General features: G+C 44.3%; 1 protein-coding gene across 1 annotated transcript in view; it reads left to right on the top strand.

Moving 5' to 3' along the window:
* STK38L (serine/threonine kinase 38 like) overlaps positions 1-21,133 on the top strand; it is a 50,542-nt gene extending 29,409 nt beyond the window's left edge. Inside the window, exons 5-14 of the mRNA XM_081330844.1 lie at positions 737-820; positions 3,549-3,672; positions 4,534-4,688; positions 5,921-6,023; positions 7,248-7,309; positions 9,806-9,923; positions 10,364-10,487; positions 12,362-12,457; positions 14,484-14,575; positions 16,659-21,133. Coding sequence (XP_081186970.1) covers positions 737-820; positions 3,549-3,672; positions 4,534-4,688; positions 5,921-6,023; positions 7,248-7,309; positions 9,806-9,923; positions 10,364-10,487; positions 12,362-12,457; positions 14,484-14,575; positions 16,659-16,786 — 1,086 coding nt within the window. The 3' untranslated portion in view covers positions 16,787-21,133. The remainder of the gene's footprint in view (positions 1-736; positions 821-3,548; positions 3,673-4,533; positions 4,689-5,920; positions 6,024-7,247; positions 7,310-9,805; positions 9,924-10,363; positions 10,488-12,361; positions 12,458-14,483; positions 14,576-16,658) is intronic.
* The last annotated feature ends 3,129 nt before the right edge of the window (positions 21,134-24,262 follow it).

The following is a 24,262-nucleotide window of genomic DNA, read 5'->3' as shown; positions in this document are numbered from 1 at the left end:
CTGTTATTCTGTTATCTCTTATTTTGTCACATCGCCTTAAAGATTTCTGATTTTTAACTGGGACTCTTTGCTTCTCTATCAAGTTCATATATCAGAGTAGGCTTCACTTGCCAACTTCAGACTTTGTTGTTGTTGTTTCTTTGTCTGTGTGCTTATTTATTTTTCCCATTAATTATATGATTTACCCATCACCTGCAACCTCCATACATGAACAAGACCCATAAAAATTGGATGGATAAATAAATAAAGTGAATTCCTTCATGATATCGGAAGCAGAACATATGTATGTATGTATGTATATAGCATGCGTATATGTGTGCTATGTATATCCATAGCTAGATATATACTTTCTTTTGAGAGCAGGCAATAGAATTTCATTTTTAAGATGGGCCAGTGTGCCTACAATAAAAAAATGACCATAAAGATGATCTTATCTCTGAAGGATTGGTGCTTGGCTTGCATTGTGCCTTTACTGCTACTTTCCATTTGGCTTGGCTAATTGTCTTCAGAGATGACTTTGTTGATGGATGGAGCTTGCAGGGATCTTGAATTATACAGAAACATCTGGATGTTCTGGAACTGAAGGCCCTAAAGATAGAAAAAAATGGCCTTGGTAATGCCAACATTTGCTTTAAGCTTGAGAACAACTGGAGGGGAACAACTTCATGCTCATTTTGAATTCGTGCTTCAAACTTGCAAGCCCCCGATTCAAAGTTTCCTTCTTTTAAATCCTTAGGTTCGCTTAGTTCAGAAAAAAGATACGGGTCATATTTATGCCATGAAGATCTTGAGAAAAGCCGACATGCTGGAAAAGGAGCAAGTATGACTTTTTGTTTCCAAATATAACGCCAAAGCACATTCAAACCAGTGTCCGAAAGAAATATATTTTTGCAGTGAATTATATGTGTATTTGTTAAACAGGGACTAGTTGTTTTGAACAAGGACTGGTTTGACCAGCCCAGTGTGATTTGGACAACACCGCACAGAATTTGCACTGGCTATGATAGATATGGAGACGCCCTCTATAAGTAGGGCAAACCACCATTATCGAATTGTGGCTGTGGAGTCGAAAAACGAACCACAGATAGTCCTCGACTTATGAAAATTCATTTAGTGACTGTTCAAAGTTACAACAGCACTGGGAAAAACTGAGTGATGGTTGTTTTTCATACCTACAACTGTTGCAGCGTCCCCATGGTCACATGATCAACATTTGGATGCTTGGCATGTACTTATGATGGTCAAACTGTCACGTGATCCCCTTTTGCGACCTTCTGACAAGCAAAGTCAAGGGGGAAACCAGGGTCACTTAACAACTGGGTTACTAAGTTAACAACTGCAATGAGTCACTTAACAAGAAGGTCGTAAAATGGAACAGAAACTCCATTGTGGTCATAAGTCGAGAGCGCCTTGAATCTAACACATAGTCCCAGAAGGTCAAAACAGAGCTTAATCACAGAGATTTTGCTGATTTCCCGTCTGCGACAAATCAAATTAAAAAAATAACATTTGCAGCTTAGATATTGCAATTTGTAAGCTTCCTGGTAAGATTTCAGATGTTACATTCTGTGTTTTGTATTTTATCCCTGTGTTCCTTTTTTACTGAAATGGGGCAGAATTTTACCCCTGTGCAACTTTTTACTGAAATAAGACGTGAATGTGTCATATGGTAAATAAATTCTGACTACACAGCTTGTTCTCTGTAAGCCATATCATCAATGATGTGATTTTTTTACCCCCATTCCTTTGGAGAAAGGTTGTTTTAAGTTTTCCTGTTTTTCAAAACTGAAGGGTAACAAAAAGGAGCAGGATCCCTTTAGGAGACAAAGCAATCCCATTTCCTTCCTGCAAATCCAGAAACAGGCAGTATAAATGGAGCCAAACCAACTCCACGTTGTAAACTTTAAGCACAAGGTTAGACGCGAAAATTCCAGGGTTATCAAGAGAATTGGTGTTTCCATCATTTTCTTGGAACGCCTTCAAAGAAACCCATCCATTTGTGGAGGAAAATTGTAACGTTGCTGCATCTCCTGCTGACTTTTTCTGGCAGGAAAAAAAATTGTTTACTACCATTTAAATGTCCGTCTAATCCGAACAAAGCTCTAAGAGGCTTACAAAATACTACACTGAGAGTCAAAATAAGGGAAAAAGAAAGAGTCAAACAGCAGAGCCGTGCTCCAAGGATCAGCTAAGAACATCCAGCTCAGAGTATCTCTTTGACCATCACAAATACCCTTCCAGATTGTCCGAAATAGCCAGAAACTTTGGGGTCCTTGGTGCTGTCTGGTGGGAGTTTTTTTGCAAATGGTTCAATACCAAACTAGGTAACATCATCAGTGTTAGAAGGGAGTTGGATTTGTGGAGAGGAGGAGGAGGACTGTGGAGTCCTTGGTGCTCTCTGAGCTTGGTGGTTTTCTTGCAGACGTTTCATGACCCAACTAGGTAACATCGTCAGTACTAGAAGTAGGAGGGGTTTGCGGAGGAGGAGGAGGAAGAGGTCGTTGTCCTTGATGCTTTCTGAGCTTGGTGGTTTTTTTGCAGACGTTTCATGACCCAACTAGGTAACATTGTCAGTGCTAGAAGGGAGAGGGGTTTTGCAGAGCGGTGGCCTATTGATAGTGGAGAATATTTGTAGCTCATGGTTTACACAAGGGGTCCTTGGTGCTCTCTGAGCTTGATGGGTTTCTTGCAGATGTTTCATGACCCAACTAGGTACCATCATCAGTGCTAGAAGAGAGGGAGGGAAGAAGGAAGGAGGAGGAGGAGGGACTGTGGGGTCCTTGGTGCTCTCTGAGCTTGGTGGTTTTCTTGTAGACACTTCATGACCCAACTAGGTACCATCATCAGTTCTAGAAGGGAGGGGGATTTGGACTTCAATGAAATGTTTCCAAGAAAACAACAAAACTCAGAGAGCACCAAGGACCTCACAGTTCAACCCTGAGCTACAAAGATTCTCTTCTAGCTCTAGGGCCAGATATCTCCAGCTTGGGAGGATAGGAGACAAATCTGATGAGGGTTGGAGTAGTCCAACCTCTACCGCAGACATGTCAAACACAAGGCCCGGGGGCCGGATCCGGCCCGTGAAGTGGTTTCATGTGGCCCACGAAGCCATCCTGGAAACAGTGAGGGAACGGTCCCCACTGCCTTGGCCCTGGCCCAGAGACCCTCCTTCTGCCAGAGACCCTCAGATCTGTCCCACTCCTGCCCAGGCCCCCATAGGCACCCTTGATGCGAATGATGTAGAGCTGGCCATGCCCACCCAGTAGGCCATACGCACTTTGGCCACGTCCACCCAGTAGGCCACGCCCACCCTGGCCATACCCACCCGGCCCCCTGAGGGCAACCGCAATGCTGATGCGGCCCTCAATGAAATTGAGTTTGACACCCCTGCTTTACCGAGTAACAGTGAGTTAAGAAAGGCCGCCTTGCACCTAACAGCAATAAAAGTCTCATTGCACTGAAAGCTGTTAATGAACCAATTTGTTTGACAGACAGATCCGTTTTTTTAACCTTCAACTTGGCCTTGATTTATCCTGTTCCTCATGCAGGTGGCTCATATACGAGCGGAAAGAGACATCCTGGTTGAAGCTGACGGTGCCTGGGTCGTGAAGATGTTTTATAGTTTTCAGGACAAACGCAACCTTTATCTGATTATGGAATTTCTTCCAGGAGGTAAATGATTCAGTGAAATTATTTCGGTGGATATTGTCAGTGAAAAACTGCCCTTCTCCCAAAGCCGGGATTTGTGTTGACTGTCAGATCCTCAGTCTGGCAGCCATTTTTCCTCCCTCTTAATGGTGGGTAATATTTTGTTTGCATTGACTTGGAGTCTGTGCCTCAGTAGTATTAAGATAAATCCGCTATGAATCTAAAAATCAACTGAGAATCTTGGTAGCAATGGATTTTTTTTTATGGAGCTGGACCATATAGCGCTTCTGGAATGCCTTCTCCTTATCCCTTAGTGAAGTGTCTTTGTGATTAATTCCCACAGTTAATTAGTGGAATGGCTTACCTCCAGAAGTTGTTGGTGCTCCACAACTGGAGGTTTTCAAGAAGAGATTGGGCAGCCCTTTGTCCATAACAATATAAGATGTCCTGGGGGGGGGTTGGACTAGACGTTCTCCAAGATCCCTTCCAACCTTATCGTTCTATGTTCTATTGATCCTGACCATATTATCACAGTAATTATTGGAATACTGGAGATTGTATCATTTTTACTCACTTTTCCTATATCGAAACCCGCTGTGGTGGAATGTAGTCTGGATTCCCAGAAGGGAGGGGCCGCATTCTAGAGGACCAAGAGACAGCGAAGTTCAGATCCCTTGGTTGGGAGAAAGAAGAGATAAGACAGCTCCTCCCTAGCAATTCTCAGACTATACCTTTAATGATGCAAGGGGTCTGTTTTACGTTTGGCAAGATTCTGTCTATAGGTGAGGAACAATAAAGGAAGCTGCTCAGAAGTAACCCAGTGTGTCTTTCTCGCTTTTTGGCACTAGCCAAATACAGTACTATGTCCTGTTCTCCCTGATTCAGGTGATATGATGACTTTGCTCATGAAGAAGGATACGCTATCCGAGGAAGAAACACAGTTTTATATCTCTGAAACCGTGCTTGCTATCGATGCCATTCACCAACTAGGGTTTATTCACAGGGATATTAAACCTGATAATCTTCTGCTGGATGCAAAGGTATCATACATGTCCTCTGTTTGGGGTCCTGGTTCTAGGATGGAATTTCTCAATCTTAGCAACTTTAAGCTGGGTGGACTCCAACTCCCAGAATCCCCAGAATAGAATTCCAGGAGTAGGAAGTCCACAGTTCTGGGAGTTGAAGTCCACAGCTCTGGGGGTTGAAGTCCACAGTTCTGGGAGTTGTAGTCCACAGTTCTGGGAGTTGAAGTCCATACTTCTGGGAGTTGAAGTCTGGGAGTTGAAGTCCACGTTTCTGGTAGTTGAAGTCTAGTAGTTGAAGTCCACGCTTCTGGGAGTGGAATTCTGGGAGTTGAAGTCCACACTTTTGGCAGTTGAATTCTAGGAGTTGAAGTCCACACTTTTGGCAGTTGAATTCTAGGAGTTGAAGTTCACACTTCTGGGAGTTGAATTCTGGGAGTTGAAGTCCACACTTCTGGGAGTTGAAGTACACCCAGCTTAAAGTTGCTGAGAATTGAGAAAACACTCTTCTAGTAGGTACTTGTGACATCCTCAACACCATGGCTGAAATGATTGGGCTGAGGTTGGTTTTGACATGCCCCTCCTTTCATGAGTACAGAAATCTTCTTGTCTAAGGTTGAACCTGCCCATCCAAAACCTATCCACTGAAGGGCTGATTGTAGAAATCACCCTTCAAATGACACCCTCCCCAAAACGAGATATCAATAAGTGAGGTCAGCTCCAACCCTCCTTATCATTCATAAGAGCAGGGGTCTTCGAACTCGGCCCTTTTATGACATGGATTTCAAGGCCGAGTTGGAAGACCCCTGCATAAGAGCTTAAAGATCTGGTGCTGCCAGTTTGCTTCAGGGGTCTCCGCTTTGTGGGGGGGATGTGTTGATAGATTAAGAACATATTCTACCCCTCCGCTTCTCGCCATACTCCCTCCCCATATTGTTAGCTAGGTTGATGTTTATAACATTGCACTTCTCTTATTACACTTTACACGCTTTTATCTTTTAATATTGTAAGCCGCCCAGAGTTACTGTGGCTAATAAATGGGTGGCTAATAAATTTTACAAATAAAATAGCAATAAAAATTTGCCTGAAATCCATTTGCCTGTCTATTGCTCAAGTGCGGTGAAGGCGGTTCTTTGCTTTGGCACAGTCTGCCGGTTGATGGTTAGATGTGAATCAGGGAATTGCTCCAGAAGTATGCATTTACATCAGTCATCTGGATTAATCATATGAGTAATGTTTTCTTTCTGTAGGGGCATGTAAAACTCTCTGATTTTGGGCTATGCACAGGTTTAAAGAAAGCTCACCGAACTGAATTCTACAGAAACCTTACGCATAATCCGCCAAGTGACTTCTGTAAGTACTGCAAATTCCCGCTTACGATAAATATTCTGCCTATTGTATTGATAGAGGAGAATATTTGTAGCTCAGGGTTGGTCTGTGTGGAGTCCTTGGTGCTCTCTGAGCTTGGCTGTTTTCTTGCAGACGTTTCATTACCCAACTAGGTAACATCATCAGTGATAGAAGGGAGGAGGAGGAGGACTGTGGGGTCCTTTGTGCTTTCTGAGCTTGGTGGTTTTCTTGCAGACATTTCATTACCCAACTAGGTAACAACATCAGTGCTAGAAGGGAGAGGGGTGTGGGAGGAGGAGGACTGTGGGGTCCTTGGTGCTTTCTGAGCTTGGCTGTTTTCTTGCAGACATTTCATTACCCAACTAGGTAACAACATCAGTGCTAGAAGGGAGAGGGGTATGTGAGGAGGAAGAGGAGGAGGAGGAGGAGAACTGTGGGGTCCTTGGTGCTCTCTGAGCTTGGTTGTTTTCTTGCAGATGTTTCATTACCCAACTAGGTAACAACATCAGTGCTAGAAGGGAGAGGGGTATGTGAGGAGGAAGAGGAGGAGGAGGAGGAGGAGGACTGTGGGGTCCTTGGTGCTTTCTGAGCTTGGCCGTTTTCTTGCAGACATTTCATTTCCCAACTAGGTAACGACATCAGTGCTAGAAGGGAGAGGGGTGTGTGAGGAGGAGGAGGAGGTGGCCTGTGGGGTCCTTGGTGCTTTCTGAGCTTGGCCGTTTTCTTGCAGACGTTTCATTACCCAACTAGGTAACATCATCAGTGCTGGAAGAGAGTGAGTTTGCAGAAAGGAAGAGGGCTTTGGGGTCCTTGATGCTCTCTGAGCTTGGTGGTTTCCTTGCAAACATTTCATTGCCAAATTACATCACATTATCAACGCTCTAAATGTCTAGCGCTGATGACGTTACCTAGCGTGGTAATGAAACATCTGCAAGACAACAGGGAAGTTTGTAAGATGTACCGTTTCCGATATTGTGTCTCCAAAGCCTTTGTGCAGAAAGGCTCTTAATGCATTGTAATTCTATGTGGGTGACACATTTAGGGAGGGGGGGAAAAGGATTTTCAGGCCTTTTTTTAATGTTTGCATGAGAAAAGGCCCTGCCATTCATTCCTGTCCACCCAATGCCCCTTCGTCTCCTGCATTAGACCCACAAGCATTAGACCCACAATCTTTAGGATGCTGTTAAAAAGAGAAAGCATTCACCTAGCTCTGTTTCGTGAATTCAGCCTTTCAGAATATGAACTCCAAGAGAAAAGCAGAAACGTGGAAGAAGAACAGGCGGCAGTTGGTGAGTACTTTCCCGGAGACCTTGTTGAGTTCTGCAAAGTTCTTCCAAGGAAAAAGGTTTTGAGGAAGCCAGATGGTCTTCAAGTCCTCCTTGTAGCTCTCTGAGCTGGGTTTTGTTCTTACAGACCTTTCATGACCCAACTAGGTAACATCATCAGGGCTAGAAGGGCGTTGGAGGAGGAGGAGGAGGAAGAGGACTACGGGGTCCTTGTAGCACTCTTGGTTTTGTTTTTGCAAACCTTTCATGACTCAACTAGGTAACATCATCAGGGCTAGAAGGGCATTGGAGGAGGAGGAGGAGGAGGAAGAGGACTATGGGGTCCTTGTAGGACTCTTGGTTTTGTTCTTGCAGACCTTTCATGACCCAACTAGGTAACATCATCAGGGCTAGAAGGGCGTTGGAGGAGGAGGAGGAGGAGGAGGAAGAGGACTACGGGGTCCTTGTAGCACTCTTGGTTTTGTTTTTGCAAACCTTTCATGACTCAACTAGGTAACATCATCAGGGCTAGAAGGGCGTTGGAGGAGGAGGAGGAGGAGGAGGAAGAGGACTATGGGGTCCTTGTAGGACTCTTGGTTTTGTTCTTGCAGACCTTTCATGACCCAACTAGGTAACATCATCAGGGCTAGAAGGGCGTTGGAGGAGGAGGAGGAAGAGGACTATGGGGTCCTTGTAGGACTCTTGGTTTTGTTCTTGCAGACCTTTCATGACACAACTAGGTAACATCATCAGGGCTAGAAGGGCGTTGGAGGAGGAGGAAGAGGACTATGGGGTCCTTGTAGGACTCTTGGTTTTGTTCTTGCAGACCTTTCATGAAACCAACTAGGTAACATCATCAGGGCTAGAAGGGCGCTGGAGGAGGAGGAAGAGGACTATGGGGTCCTTGTAGGACTCTTGGTTTTGTTCTTGCAGACCTTTCATGACCCAACTAGGTAACATCATCAGGGCTAGAAGGGCGTTGGAGGAGGAGGAAGAGGACTATGGGGTCCTTGTAGGACTCTTGGTTTTGTTCTTGCAGACCTTTCATGACACAACTAGGTAACATCATCAGGGCTAGAAGGGCGTTGGAGGAGGAGGAAGAGGACTATGGGGTCCTTGTAGGACTCTTGGTTTTGTTCTTGCAGACCTTTCATGAAACCAACTAGGTAACATCATCAGGGCTAGAAGGGCGCTGGAGGAGGAGGAGGAGGAAGAGGACTATGGGGTTCTTGTAGGACTCTTGGTTTTGTTCTTGCAGACCTTTCATGACCCAACTAGGTAACATCATCAGGGCTAGAAGGGCGTTGGAGGAGGAGGAGGAAGAGGACTATGGGGTCCTTGTAGCACTCTTGGTTTTGTTTTTGCAGACATTTCAATGACCCAATTAGGTAACATCATCCGTGCTAGGAGGGGTTTGTGGAGTAGAGGAGAAGGAGAAGGGGAGGAAGAGGACGATGACGGCTGTGGGGTCCTTGTAGCTCTCTGAGCTTGGATTTGTTCTTGCAGTCTTTGAAGTACCCAACTAGATAAAATCATCAGTGCTAGAAGGGAGCAAGTTTCGGGAGGAAGAGGAGGAGAAGGAGAAGGAAGACTGTGAGGTCCTTGGGGTTCTCTGAGCTTGGTGGTTTTCTTGCAGACTTTTCATTACCCAACTAGGTAACATCATCAGTGCTAGAAGGAAGAGGGGGAGGAGGAGGGGAGGAGGAGAAGGACTGTGCAATCCGTTTTCCCCAATGGGTATTTTTATTTTTTGCCAGAAACCAGAATGGTAAACAATGTTGTTTTCAGAGAACGCATGAAAACCAAACTAGACGATAGATCCGTGGTGGCGAACCTATGGCACAGGTGCCACAGGTGGCACACAGAGCCCTTTCTGTGGGCACGCGCGCCGTTGCCCCAGTCCTAGGCCTTCAGCTGGCTTTTATAAAACCTTTTCACTTTAGGCCTCCGCCGCCATGTGCAAAAAAAAAAAAAGGTTCAATCAATCAATTTCAACTTCTCAGGGGGCAGGGAGGAAAGATCTCGCAAAGTTGGAATTTTATTGATTGAACTTTTTAGTCCCACCCAGTCTGCTGTTACCACCGCAGCCACACCCACCCAATGGGCCATGCCACACCCACCCAATGGGCCACACCCACCCAATGGGCCACACCCACCCGGCACCCGACGATACATAAGTGGGATTTGGGTTGCGGTTTGGGCACTCGGTCTCTAAAAGGTTCGCCATCACTGCAATAGATGGAAGAGCCCGCGCTGTTTTCTTTGAAAGACATCACCCTGGATTTTTACTTTATTTATTTTATTTTATTATTTTATTTTATTTTATTTTATTTTATTATTTTATTTTATTTTATTATTTTATTTTATTATTTTATTTTATTTTATTTATTATTTTATTTTATTTTATTTTATTTTATTTTATTTTATTTTATTTATTATTTTATTATTATTTTATTTTATTTTATTTTTTAAAAAGGTGGGCTGAATCTCTTTCTTCAAAATATCTTTTTTTTCCCCCAGGCTTATTCTACTGTCGGGACTCCAGATTATATTGGACCAGAGGTTTTCATGCAAACGGGGTACAACAAGCTGTGCGATTGGTGGTCTTTGGGAGTCATCATGTACGAAATGCTAATAGGTGAGGCCAACAGATGGGAGCTGCATTTAAAAAAGAGGCTAAGAGGGGAAACGCAGAGTTTGCCCAAACTCATATTCGTTGCATCAGCGATCCTTTTCTAACCCCCTCATCCTCTGTCATCCCCTTCTCCTTTTGCCTTCATCGGGCATCGGGCATCATTTTTTTCCCAACATCGGAGTCTTTTCTCATCTTCTCGTTCAGTGGCCAAAATATTTGAGCTTCGGCGTCAGGATCTGCCCTTCCAAAGGACGGTCAGGGTTGATTTCCTTTTAGGAATGACCGATTGGACCTCCTTAGTTTCAAAGGAAATTAGTTTTTTTGCGCGGGGGGGAGGAGAGAACCACGGAGAATTAACGTGACGCCATCTTATCAAGTTTATTACAAGTTCTTAAATATTGTTCCTCTAATCCAGTGCTTTTCCTTTTTCTTCCGTTCTACAGGATACCCGCCTTTTTGCTCTGAAACACCCCAGGAAACCTATAGAAAAGTGATGAACTGGAAAGAAACTTTGGTATTTCCCCCAGAGGTGCCCATTTCAGAAAAGGCAAAGGACCTAATTTTAAAGTAAGTCCTTCCCTTACGTGTGCAGGAAAGCCATTGAAGTATGCCTTGGTTTGCCTGATATTGATAATCTACTTTTCTTCGCCGTTACGCTGAAGAAGCTTTACGTTACAATGATGGAATCACTCCTCGGAGAAACTTAGCTTATGGGATGGAAGGCAACCGAAGGGCTGTGTAAGTGTAGACTCCTAAACATCACTTTGGCCAACAAAACCGTGGGAATGAAGCACGGTATCAAGCGGCCCGGAAACCAGCTTAAGCTTAAGCTCTCTACAAGAATCTGAACTACTAACAGCCAAGGGAAATCAGCGGGAGATAAGGAATTCACGGTGGGCTGGGCTTAGATCTCTTGTGGGTGCGAAAGGGCTCATGGATGCATTTGACCCTTCCCTTGGGCTCAGCCCGGTCATCTGCATCAAACTCAGATTCAGCAAAGACTGGAGAGAAGAAATTGAAACTGTGGGAAAGAGCCATCGAGAGAACTAAGAGTCCAAGAAGTAAGCTGTAGATCACATCTTGAAAGGTGGATGAAAGGAGAAGGAGAGAGAACTGTTAGAAAGAAGCGAGAAGAGGAAGGAGAAGAACTAGGCTTCAGAAAAGATCTATTTAGCCCCCCTCCCCTTATGGAAAAGATGATAAACAATTAGCATCTTTTCCAGAGAACTTGTGATAACTAGAGTTTTGGGCTGATGATAGGTATCAAAAATGCGTCTTCTTGGACACCAAAATCTTCAGCTTTCTTACTTTTTGTATCAGGCTTGTTTTTCAAAGCAAATTTGCAGGCTAGAAACTGTGATTTATTGCGTCATTTACTACCTGAGTAATAACTTTAAAAAAATAAATAGCTTTTCATCTCGACCCCAAACCACATCAGTGATGCCCTTGACGTGATGTCCCGTTGCCTGGAAGCGGTCCGGGAATGGATGGGGAGGAACAGGCTTCAACTCAACCCGGACAAGACTGAATGGCTGTACATACCGGCATGTCAGGATATTCAGAGTATTCCATCCCTTAATATTGGGGGCGAGTTACTGCCCCCCGTAGATAGGGCTCACAACCTGGGTGTCCTCCTAGATTCACAGCTCTCCTTAGAAGATCACATAGGAGCTGTGACTAGGGGGGCTTTCACTCAGGTTCGTCTGGTGCGCCAGCTACGACCCTATCTGGACCTGGATGCCTTACGTACAGTCACCCATGCACTTGTGACCTCTCGTCTTGACTACTGCAACGCTCTTTACATGGGGCTGCCCTTGAGAATCACTCGGAAGCTTCAGCTGGTACAGAGTGCAGCTGCACGGACGCTTTTGGGGGCTCCCCGATACTCCCATATTACACCTCTGCTTCGTGAGCTGCACTGGCTTCCAGTTGCCTTCCGGGTGAAATTCAAGGTGCTAGTGATGACATACAAAGCCCTACATGGCATGGGTCCGGAATACCTACGGGAGCACCTACTGCCAGCGTCAACACCCCTCCGTCCTGTGCGCTCCCACAGAGAGGGCCTCCTCAGGGTGCCACCGGTCAGAGAATGCCGGCTGGTGACCCCCAGGGGGAGAGCATTCTCGGTGGGTGCGCCAATCCTCTGGAACCGCTTACCAGCCGAAATCCGGATGGCCCCTGACCTTCGCACCTTTCGGCGAGATTTAAAAACATATCTATTCCAGCAAGCCGGCCTGGCCTGATAGATTTGGGGTTTTATTTGTAGATCTGGGGTTTTATTTGTTTTATTGTTGGTTTATTGTATACTTACTTTGCTCTGTACACCGCCCTGAGTCCTCCGGGAGAAGGGCGGTATATAAAACGAATAAATAAATAAATAAATAAATAAATAAATAAATAAATAAATAAATAAATAAATAAAAATCTTCCCCCACTTCTAGATTTTGCACCGATGCTGAGAACAGAATCGGCAGCAACGGAGTAGAAGAAATAAAAAGCCACGCATTTTTTGAAGGGGTGGACTGGGCACATATCAGGTACAGTGGGTGAAAAATGAAAAGCGGAAGAATTCAGGGAAATTAAGGGATAGACAGGCCTTTACATCCCAAGTAGGAACCATATCTTGAACCTCTCGGTATCTCCTTAAAGAAGCTGCTAAAAATGTTCCCTTTGGGGTGTTCCTCTAACACCCCATAGGTTTTGATGTTTCCCTAAGACACTATATGTTCCCGGATGGGTTAGGATATTGGGCGTTTCCTTTGCTGTCCTGTTATGACCTTGCATTCATGGTTCTGCAAGTGGCCAGAGATAGCGGGGGCCATGTGCACGTATTCACAATTGCTACTGTCCCCTATGTCAACAGTCATGTAGGTCAGCGGTGGCGAACCTTTTGGAGACCGAGTGCCCAAACTGCAACCCAAAACCCACTTATGTATCATCAGGTGCCGGGTGGGTGTGGCCCATTGGGTGGGCGTGGCTGCGGGGGTAACGGCAGACTGGGTGGGACTAAAAAGTTCAATCAATTCCAACTTTGCGAGATCTTTTTTTTCCCCGCGAGAAGTTGAAATTGATTGATTGATTGAACCTTTGTTTTTTCCTTTTGCACAAGGCCTAAACCAAAAAGGTTTTATAAAAACCAGCTGAAGGCCTAGGACTGGGGCGACGGCGCGCGTGCCCACAGAGAGGTCTCTGCGTGCCACCTGTGGCACGTGTGCCATAGGTTCACCACCACAGATATTGGTCCTTCAAAATACACACCACCAGGATGCAACAAGATATTTTGGAACAGGCCTAGGCATTTTGTATACATCTTGAGTCAATGTGTACAGATAGTCCTGGACTTCCAATTAGAATTGAGCCCCAAATTTATGTTGCTAAGTGAGACATTTGTTAAGTGAGATTTGCCCCATTTTTACGAGCTTTCTCGCCACATTAAATGAATCACTGCAGATGATAAAAGTGGAAATCCGGTTGTTAAGGGAATCCAGGCTTCCCCCATTGACTTTGTTTGCCAGAAGGTTGCAAAAGGGGATCTCACCTGACCCTGGGACACTGCGACCGTCATAAATACGAGTCGGTTCCCAAGCATCTGAATTTTGATCATGTGGCCCTAGGGATGCTGCAACGGTCCAAAGTGTGAAAAGCGGTTGTAAGTCCCTTTTTCTCAGTGTCATTGTAACTTTGAACAGTCACTAAATGAACTGTTGTAAGTCGAGGACTGCCTGTATTTCCTTGGGGATTGCACAACTAAAGATAAATGTTTCCTTAAGGAGGTATTAACAGGTAATCACCTGGATCTACCTGGAAGTGCATTTAAATGCATTCAGAAAGAAAGTAGCAGATACATTTGTGTTTGTGACTGGTTTGTTTTAAAGCAGGGGTCTTCCAAGTTGGCCATTTTATGACTTATGGACTTCAACTCCCAGAATTCCTCAGCCAGCCACGCTGAGGGAAAAGGGAGAGGTTTCCAAGCTGAGTCATGCTGGCTCAGGAATTCTGGGAGTTGAAGTCCACGAGTCATAAAAGAGCCAAGGTTGCCTACCCCTGGCCTAGGCCTAGGCTATTTTATGACTTGTGGACTTCAACTCCCAGAATTCCTGAACCAGCCACGCTGAGGGTAACAGGAGAGGTTTCCAAGCTGAGCCATGCTGGCTCAGGAATTCTGGGAGTTGAAGTCCACGAGTTATAAAAGAGCCAAGGTGGCCTACCCCTGGGCTAGGCCTAGGCTGCTTTATGACTCGTGGATTTCAACTCCCAGAATTCCTCAGCCAGCCACGCTGAGGGAAAAGGGAGAGGTTTCCAAGCTGAGCCATGCTGGCTCAGGAATTCTAGTCCACAAGTCATAAAAGGGCCAAGTTGGAAGACCCCTGCTTGTGGACTTCAACTCCCAGAATTCCTCAGCCGGGCACACTAGCTAAGGAATTCTGGGAGTTGAAGTCCACAAATCATAAAAAGGCCAAGTTGGAAGAGCCCTGTTTTAAAGGTTTTGAAGCAAGATTCAATTGGGCTGAGGACAAACTTGGTTGCGGGCTTGATTTCTGTGATGTTTGCGTTTCGTTTTAGAGAAAGGCCAGCTGCGATCACTATAGAAATCAAAAGTATAGATGACACCTCCAATTTCGACGAATTCCCCGAATCCGACATTTTACAACCAGGTGAGTGCGATACTCATTGAGGCAACACTGCCCGTTTTTCTTGGCTTGCAGCTCGGACAGTATGTGCCTTTTGTTGCTTAGTCGAGCGACCTTCTTCGAATCGTATTATTGAATGGGACCTTGAAGGTGTTCTAATTCAACAAGATATATATATATATTTATATTTATTAAATTTTTATACCGCCCTTCTCCCGAAGGACTCAGGGCGGTGTACAGGGCAATAAATATTAAAAAACAAAGTACAAAAGTTAAAAAACAATTAAATATTATGCCCGATATATACAATAATTAAAACCATGTTAAAAACCCCAACCCCAAACCCATCAAACCAGGCCGGATTGCTCAAATAAGTAAGTTTTTAGATCCCAAGATCCAACAAGATGACTTGCATTGGCATATTTCAAAGGACTAACAACAGCGCTGTAGATAAAAGTATTATCCCAAGCATTTTAGATCAATCTTGGTCGGTTGTTAGTTACATCCAGTGCTTTTTTTGTAAAAGAAAAAGGTGCCGGAACTCACACGTGTCATACAACCCGCCTTGCCTATCCTACAAGGTTCCATCCCAAAAAGGTGCCAGAACTCCGTTCTGAGCGTTCTATGAGGAAAAAAGCCCTGGTTACATCCACTCCCCAAAGCTCAGAGCAACGTACATAGAAAAGAAATCTAGCTGGTAAAAAAACAAAAAAACAAAAAAAAAAACCAATAATATCCAAGAGTTTAGTTTTAGATAAACTCTTCCAGTTTGTTTTTTGTTAGCGTTGTGGTCTGCCACAATCAAGAAGTAAAGCAACACACCAATCGCGGAACTCCCAACTCAAGACAAATCACAGAAGAGAATATTTGTAAGTTAGGGTTGAGCTGCGGTCTTCCTGGAGCTGTCAAAAGTTTGGTGGTTTTCATGCAGATGCTTCATTACCAAACTAGGCAACATCCACCGATGATGCTTTCTCAGGAGGCAACTGGATTTTCTTGTTTTTCTCTGAAGACGTTTCGCTTCTCATCAGGGAAGCTTCTTCAGCTCTGACAGGATGGTGGGGAATGGAAGCATTTATACTCCTTGCAGACAGCTGGTCATTGGCCTTCTTTTAAGTTTCAGCTGAACAGCCCTCTCTCAACAGAGGGGGAGGGATATGATATCATCTATCTCCAGTTTACAGCACAATCCTTTCAGCAGTTCCAAGAAGGTCCCACACCCTTTTGCACCACTCAGATGACTCTGAGGACATAGATAAACCTCCAGGTGGCATCAACGACTCTCTAAAAGAAGGCAAATGACCAGCTGTCTGCAAGGGAAAAAAAATCCTTCCATTTCCCCCCCGCCATCCAGTCGGAGCTGAAGAAGCTTCTTGGCTGAGAAGCGAAAGGTCTTCAAAGAGTAACAAGAAAGTCCAGTTGACTCCTGAAAAAGCAACTTTGGGACAACTATGACCTGGGTGACTGAGAATCTCCAGAGGCATCTAGTTTGGCAATGAAGCAGCTGCATGAAAACGACCAAGCTCAGAGAACACCAAGGAGCACGCAGATAAACAAGCTAACAATAAGGCACAGCCTGATCAAATGAAGAACATTCCCAACAACAATGGACAGAGCAAGCCATAGTATATAAAATGAGAGCATACCCCACTTCTTTCCAGCACTGATGATGTTACCTAGTTGGGTAATGAAACAGGAAAACCACCAAGCTCAGAAAGCACCAAGGACCCGCAGTTGTCGTCGTCCTCCTCCTCCGCCTCTTCTTCCCATATCGCTCTCCCTTCTAGCACTGATGATCTTAGCTAATTGGGTAATGAAACGTCTACAAGAAAACCACCAAGCTCAGAGAGCACCAAGGACCCCACAGTTCTCCTCCTCCCCCTCCTCTCCACAAGCCCTACCCCCTTCCAGCACTGTTGATGTTACCTAGTTGGGTCATGAAACGTCTGCAAGAAAGCCACCAAGCTCAGAGAGGACCCCGCGGCTTAATAATAAATGTGTAGTTGAAAACCATTTTCTTGCCATTTGAAATGACCTTTCACGGGAAGCCTGCACCCATCGGTGTCCTCAAAAAATATATATATAAATCAATCTTTTTGTATTCTAGTGCCAAATACCACCGAAGCGGACTTCAAGTCCAAAGACTGGGTGTTTCTGAATTACACCTACAAGAGATTCGAAGGGCTGACTCAGCGAGGCTCCATCCCTTCTTACATGAAGGCCGGGAAATTGTGAGTTGCGGCGGAGCCAGGAAACATAAGAACTCAGGTACCCCGTCCATCTCCGCTCGATCTCCGACGTTCCCACCGACCGGCGCCTGCGGACCCAGCCCGGAAATTAAGGAATTCTACGGGATTAGGATTTCTGAGACTACTACAAACAAATTAGTTGGCAGTGCCAGCTGGCGGCTTCTTTTAATAGTGAATATTTTTGTTAACTTTATGACGACAGAGGTACTGGAAATTTAGAAGAAACAAAAAAAGAGAGAGAGAGAAAAAAAGAACAAGCGGCCGACATCCTCTTTGTTATCTGCGCTGCCGAAATGTTATGTTTAAAATGGTCAATTCTGCCTCTTAAGGACATTTGGTTCATGGTTCCAACTATGTGCCATTCGCCCAAGTGTAAGAAGCAACCTTGTCTGTTCCTCAGCAAGGTAGCTGCGTTTGGCTATTTACCCGGGCAGGTTTTTAGGTAGGAAAGTACAGGTGGTCCTCGACTTACAACAGTTCATTTAGAGAGCATTCCAAGTTGCAAAGGCACTGGAAAAAAATGACTTACGACTTATTTTACACACTTAACGACCGTTGCAGCATCCCCCGGGGTCACGGGTTCAAAATTTGGATGCTTGGCAACTGATTGCTAAGCACATTGATTTGTGCTTAGAGTGTAAGCTGCCCTGAGTCTTCGGAGAAGGGCGGGATATAAATGGGATTAAAATAAAAGAAATAAAATAAAAAATTCGTATTTATGACGGTCGCAGTGTCCCGGGGTCACGTGATTCCCCCTTTGTGACCTCCTGGCAAGCAAACTCAATGGGGAAGCCAGATTCACTTAACAAACGGGTTACCAACTTAACAACTGCAGTGATTCCCTTAAGGACGGTGGCAAAGAAGGTTTTAAAATGGGGCGACAACACTGAACTGTCTCACTCAACAGCAGAAATTTGGGGCTCAGTTGTGGTTGTAAGTCGAGGACTACCTGTTTGAAAAAACGAAAAGAATCAGAAACCACGTTTGGTAACGTGGTTCCCCACAGATGAAGGACGGTGACTTAAAAAGGCTGTCATAGAGTTACTTAAACTAGCTATTTTTAAAGGTTATTTGCCACACTTGCTGGCTTCCTGCTCTCGCTCAGGGCTCCTAGTTTTAACACTAAAGAGAAGTTACTACTTCCGATTGTAATTAGTAGTCAAACTGGTACAGAACTGGATTAACTGAAAAGTGAGCACTTGCCTGCTTTCAGAACTTAGACGCCACTTTTATCAAATAAAAGTGAGCAGCAGCTTTCATCGTAACCCCTGGAAACATTCTAGGACAAACAAAAAGCAAAAATCCGGCATAAATTCAGCATTTAGCTCAATCTTATTATTATTTTTTGCTTGTTTCATTTCCTTCTGAATTTAATATCGCTATGATGCTTCGTGCCATGTTGTTCTCCTCTTGAGTACCAAAGATCCTGAAATAGCTTGACCGATTCTGTTTTGTTGTCTTTTTCTTTTTTCCCCCAAATGATAAGGTGGTTTACTTTTTTTTAAAAAAAATGAGGAGTACTAAAAAAAGGTAAAACCGTTTCTTTCTCCTCTCCCCCCCCCACTTTTTTTTTTTTGAACTTGTCGAGTTCTTCTGAATTAAAATCTTGCCAGTTGCTGGGTTAGGGAAGCGAAGGTGGGATGGATATTGTATTTGATTAATTTATTTTTCTATGGGGAGTTTGAGTTAAAGAGGATAACAGAATAACAGAGCTGGAAGGGACCTTGGAGGTCTTCTAGTCCAACCCTCCACTCAAGCAGGAGACCCTATACATTCCAGACAAGTGGCTGTCCAGTCTCTTCTTGAAAACCTCCAAGTTTGTTTTCTGGAAGTAAGTCATTCCACTGGTTTGATTGTTCTCACTGTCAGGAAATTTCTCCTTAGTTCCAGGTTGCTTCTTTCCTTGATGGGTTTCCATCCATTACTTCTTATCCTGCCTTCTGGTGCTTTGGGGAATAGTTTGACCCCCTCTTCTTTGTGGCAGCCTCTGAAATACTGGAATACTGCTATCATGTGTGTCCCCCCCCCCCAGTCCTTCTTTTCATTAAACTACTAGACATACCAAATTTCTGCAACCGTTCCTCATATGCTTTATCCTCCAGTCCCCTGATCATCTTTGTTGCTCTTCTCTGTGCTCTTTCTAGAGCGTAAAAAATCTTTTTTATATTGTGGCGACTAAAACTGGATACAATCTTCCACCTTTGGTCACCCTTGGTCCTTCTTTTCATTCTAAACTAGAAAAAGAAAGGAATCCGGAAATCAGAAGGAAAACGAGGCAGACTTTTTAACAAGTGTATTTGCTTCAGAAGTGCAGCGTTTTCCAAGTTAAAGGGAGGGGGGGAAAAATAGAACAGCTCTCACGTGTACACAACAAGCACAAGGTTTTATAAAAGCTAGCTTAGGGGTAGGCAACCTTGGCTCTTTTTTGACTCGTGGACTTCAACTCCCAGAATTCCTGAGCCAGCATGGCTCAGCTTGGAATCCTCTCCCTTTTCTCTCAGCGTGGCTGGCTCAGGAATTCTGGGAGTTGAAGTCCACAAGTCATAAAGTGGCCTCGGCCAGGGGTAGGCAACCTTGGCTCTTTTTTGACTCGTGGACTTCAACTCCCAGAATTCCTGAACCAGCGTGGCTCAGCTTGGAATCCTCTCCCTTTTCTCTCAGCGTGGCTGGCTCAGGAATTCTGGGAGTTGAAGTCCACAAGTCATAAAGCGGCCTAGGCCAGGGGTAGGCAACCTTGGCTCTTTTATGACTCGTGGACTTCAACTCCCAGAATTCCTAAGCCAGCACGGCTCAGCTTGGAAACCTTTCCCTTTCCCCTCAGCGTGGCTGGCTGAGGAATTCTGGGAGTTGAAGTCCACGAGTCATAAAAGAGCCAAGGTTGCCTACCCCTGGGCTAGCTGGTTCACCCCTGAGGTTCTAACTTTTTGATGGCAAGGATCTTTCATGTTCCCACCTGACTTTTTAAAACCATTGATTCCAAGGGCAGCAGGACAAGAAAAGCAAAGGAGTTTGTGTCAAGATGGTCCAGAGTAAACATCTATGGAGATTCTCAACCATCTAGGTCATGGTTTTGCCAAAGGTGATTTTTTTTTTTGCCCCCACAAAAGGTAACTGGACTTCCTTTGTTTTTCCTTGAATACGTTACGCTCCTCATCCAAGAAGCTTCTTCAGCTCCCGAAGTTCAGTACAGTCAAAGAACTGAAGAAGCTTCTGGGATGAGAAAGCGAAATGTTTTCAAAGAAAAAACAACACACACACACACACCAAGAAAGTCCAGTTGCCTTTTGGAAAAAGCATCTTTGGGACATCCAGAGGTAAACCGGGATCGCCAGTCCTTGGAATTTTATGCTGGGAATAATGACTGGGAAGTTGCGCTGGTGGTCTGGTTTGCTGGAGAATTAGACCGTGTTTGAAATTTGAGGAATCTGAATTTAAGTTTTGAGGTTGAGGAAGGCCACGCTTATGGGACGCCCTAATGAAGAGCTCTGAGGAACATTGAACATTAGTGGATCACCAAAGGATTGGTTTCATGATGTCAGTTTTACTTCAGATGGATAAGGTGGCTGACCAAGGGCCCTTTATCTAGACTGGCCTGGATCTATATCTTGCAATCTAGATCAGCAAGTAGTTTGCATAGATGATGGCCAATAGAGTAGGTTTGGATACCACAGTTGTTCTTCAAAGAGATTTGCTGGTAATTTTAATAAGGGTATTGCTTGCTGAGATTATTTGGGGGAGATTTACAAGATGAGGTTGTACAACATTAGTGGGGCACATCTACAGAGGCTTCCTGAAAGCCCCACCCCTTCTGAGCGTGTTGAGTGACATTATGACACATACCGAAATGGGGCGGGGCTTACAGGACAATATTAATTTTGTCATTCTGCACCCTTGCAGCCACTACTGGCCGGAAAGCTCATTAAAAGGTGTCCAAATCTAATGATGAGTTTTATGTTTATATTTTTGTTTGCAGGATTTGTTTTCCTCTTTTAACAGTGTATCCATCAATTCCTGGGGCATTAATTGGTTCTTCGAGATTGTTCTAATTTTCTTTGAACATGTCAACAAGGTTGTATCTGACTTGTTTGAGGTCGATTTCATTTCAAAAGTTTGGGATTTGAATGGCCACTGTACCTTCTTTCCTTTTTTTTTTTAAAGAAAAAATAAATTCCGTAGTTGTGGTTTGCAAAAAGTTACAATAGAAGGCATTATAAATATTTATATAAGGCTTTTTACAGCATATTAAATAAACACGGCACTTTTTTGTAAAGCAGTCTTTTTGTCAAATATGTTAAAATGTTAAAAGGGGTGGGGTTTTCTTTTTTTGTATATCTCTTTCTAGATTCTTCAGAACACCTTGTACTCTTAAAAAAAATAGCACCAGATTGATTATTTTAAGCTTTAATATATCTCAATTTTAGCAACTTTAAGCGGTGTGAACTTCAACTCCCAGAATTCCCCAGCCAGAAAAAGCAATTATGTGGAAAAGACTGTCTGGTTTATATCCATTTATTTAAAGAAGCCACTCTGTGGGAAGAAACAGAGGCAGAATGGTGTGATAATAAATTACAGGCTCAAGAACAATCAAATCCTACAGTAAAAACCACACTCCGTTAAACATTCCTGTATTGGTATTCTTTATGACTGTAATGTAGGAATACAGCACAAAACGCTTCCCAAATTCTTAATGCAAAGTACTTAGAAGAATTTGCTTATCCCCAAATCACAAGAAATCAGCAGAATATTTTATACAAGTTAGGTAGGGGATAAAATGCTGACTGCCTAGCAATGGCGTTAGATAAAGAGAAGAGAGAGATTATATCCAGGTTCAGTGACTTAAAAAAGTGCTCACAACAAATCTGGGCAAGTTGTGTAGGCGTTTTATTACCAAACCTGTTCCCCCCTCCTCCCGCTTCTCGCTGGCCAAGATTCATTTATTTTCAATCAAAGAGGAAGCAATGATAAAAGTAATAAAAACTCTGAAATAGTCAAAGCTGGAGGTGGTCTTCTAGCTGGGCATTTTTTTAAAAAATTGTCTTCACAGCTGGTGGTTTATGAAGGGCTATGTTTTCGTCATTTTCCTTCACCACACCACTGAAGAATGACTTTCAGAACGAAAAATAAAGTGCATTGTGTAGATATACAAGGGAAATTTTGAAGGCACCGGTCATTTTGAATTAGGAAGCAATAACCATCTTTCAAGGGATGCGGTGGCTCAGTGGGTTAGGATGCTGAGCTTGTCGATCAGATGGTCGGCAGTTTGGCAGGTCGAATCCCGAGTGCCGCGTAACAGAGTGAGCGCCTGTTACTCGTCCCAGCTTCTGCCAACCTAGCAGTTCGAAAGCACGTAAAAATACAAGTAGAAAAATAGGGACCACTACGATGGGAAGGTAACAGTGTTCCGTGCGCCTTTGGCGTCTAGTCATGCCGGCCACATGACCACGGAGACGTCCTCGGACAAGCGCTGGCTCTTCGGCTTTGAAACGGAGATGAGCACTGGTCCCCAGAGTTGGAAACGACTAGCACGCATGTGCTGGGGAACCTTTACCTTTAATCATTTTTCCTGTTGTTTTGCTTATGTGGTTTTTGATAGTTCAGGGGCCCTCCAGAGGTTGACTGAGTAGCAGCACCGATGAGGTTCAAAAGCAATCCAGGTTGTATCCAGAGTAAATCCCCTGAAAAGTTTGTTTTTAAAAACTTTCTGTAAATGCTAAATCTCACAGCAGAATGTCTATAAACATGCCAATTTTGTCTTTATAGAAGAAAATAACTAGTGGGATTTAGATACGGAAGGCTAAGGTATATCCCACAAAGCTTTGAGCATCTCTTCATAAAAACCTTCCAGTGGCGTCTAATTTCTTAACTACGGCAGTCCTCCACTTACAACAGTCCATTTAGTGACCTTTCAAAGTTACAACGGCATTGAAAAAAGTGACTCATTCTTACGACCATTGTAGCATCCCTGTGGTCACCTGATCAAAATTCAGGCGCTTGGCAAAACTGACTCCTATTTATGACGGTCAGTGTCCTGGGTTAATGCCGTCCCCTTTTGTGACCTTCTGACAAGCAAAGCCAATGGGGAAGCCGGATTCACTTAACAACCGTTTGACTAATTGAACAACGGCAGTGATTCTCATTTAATGGTGGTGAAACGGGGGGGGGGCGAAACTCACTTAACAAATGTTTCACTTAGCAACATAAATTTTGGAGTCCTTTGCGGTCGTACGTCGAGGACTACCTGTGCAAATGGCCAGTGTTGTATTTAGGGAAGAAAATAACTAATGGCACTTGGAAAGTTGAGGTACGTCCCATGAACCTTTGAATATCTCTTCCTAAGAATGTTCCAGCACCATCTGATTTCTTTTAACTACCTTGTTGAGACAGAAGATTGCTTTTTTATGTAATTATTTCAGCCATGCAGATTTATTTTTTCTGTTTTAACTTCTTTACTGATTGTTAGCAAGCAATGATCAGCTGAATGCCTATGGAGGTTCTCAGTCTATCCAGGTCATGGTTGTCCCAAAGGTGCTTTTTCAGGAGGCAACTGGACTTTCTTGTTTTTCTTTGAAGATGTTTTGCTTCTCCTCCAAGGATCTTCTTCAGCTCTTGACTGGATGGTGGGGAGTGGAAGGATTTATACTCCTCGCAGAGAGCTGGCCATTTGCCTTCTTTTACAGAGTCGTTGAGGCCACTTGGAGGTTCATCTGTGTCAAAGTCACCCATTTCCACTACTCACTACTAAATTTTTTAAAAAGGAGGTAAGTTTATTATTGAGTGCAGCTGCCTTAGATCATAGCCTACCTACACCGACTATAGTGGCCCATTGGCATAACCAGTAAACCAGTAGTAGGTTTGCGAAATCCTCCTGCCATTGAGAATGGGTCTGGGCGCGGCTTATTCAATTCATAACTTGGGACCATAATAGCCTCTCCCAATCCATGGGGGCTACAAAGGGGCGTAAACACGTGGTGAGGTGGTAGAAGCAGTGCCAGCATGGGGTCCCAACAGGCAGGGGGGGGGCAAAATAGGAGCCAGGTGGGCGGCTGGACCAGCCCACACCCCCTAAATGCTGTGAAGTTGAGAGGATGTGGGTAAGCGAATGAGGGGAGCTCCAAATGGGTGCCAGCCACAGCTGTGTCCTAATTGCAATGCTGCTCTTCCCGGGTTTGTGCAGTTACCCAATTTGTCTGAAATGAGGGCAGGGGTAGGCAATCTTCGGCTCTTTTAAGACTCGTGGACTTCAACTCCCAGAATTCCTGAGCCAGCCACGCTGAGGGAAAAGGGAGAGGTTTCCAAGCTGAGCCATGCTGGCTCAGGAATTCTGGGAGTTGAAGTCCACGAATCATAAAAGAGCCAAGGTTGCCTATCCCTGAGGTAATGCTTAACTCATACACTGAAATGCCCTAGATCAGGCGTAGGGAACCTTGGCTCTTTTATGAGTCGTGGACTTCAACTCCCAGAA

The sequence above is a fragment of the Vipera berus genome (genome assembly GCF_964194415.1).
Source record: "Vipera berus genome assembly, chromosome: 6".
NCBI lineage: Eukaryota > Metazoa > Chordata > Lepidosauria > Squamata > Viperidae > Vipera > Vipera berus.
Note: the sequence above shows the minus strand (reverse complement) of the source record. Positions and strands in the feature narration are given on the sequence as shown.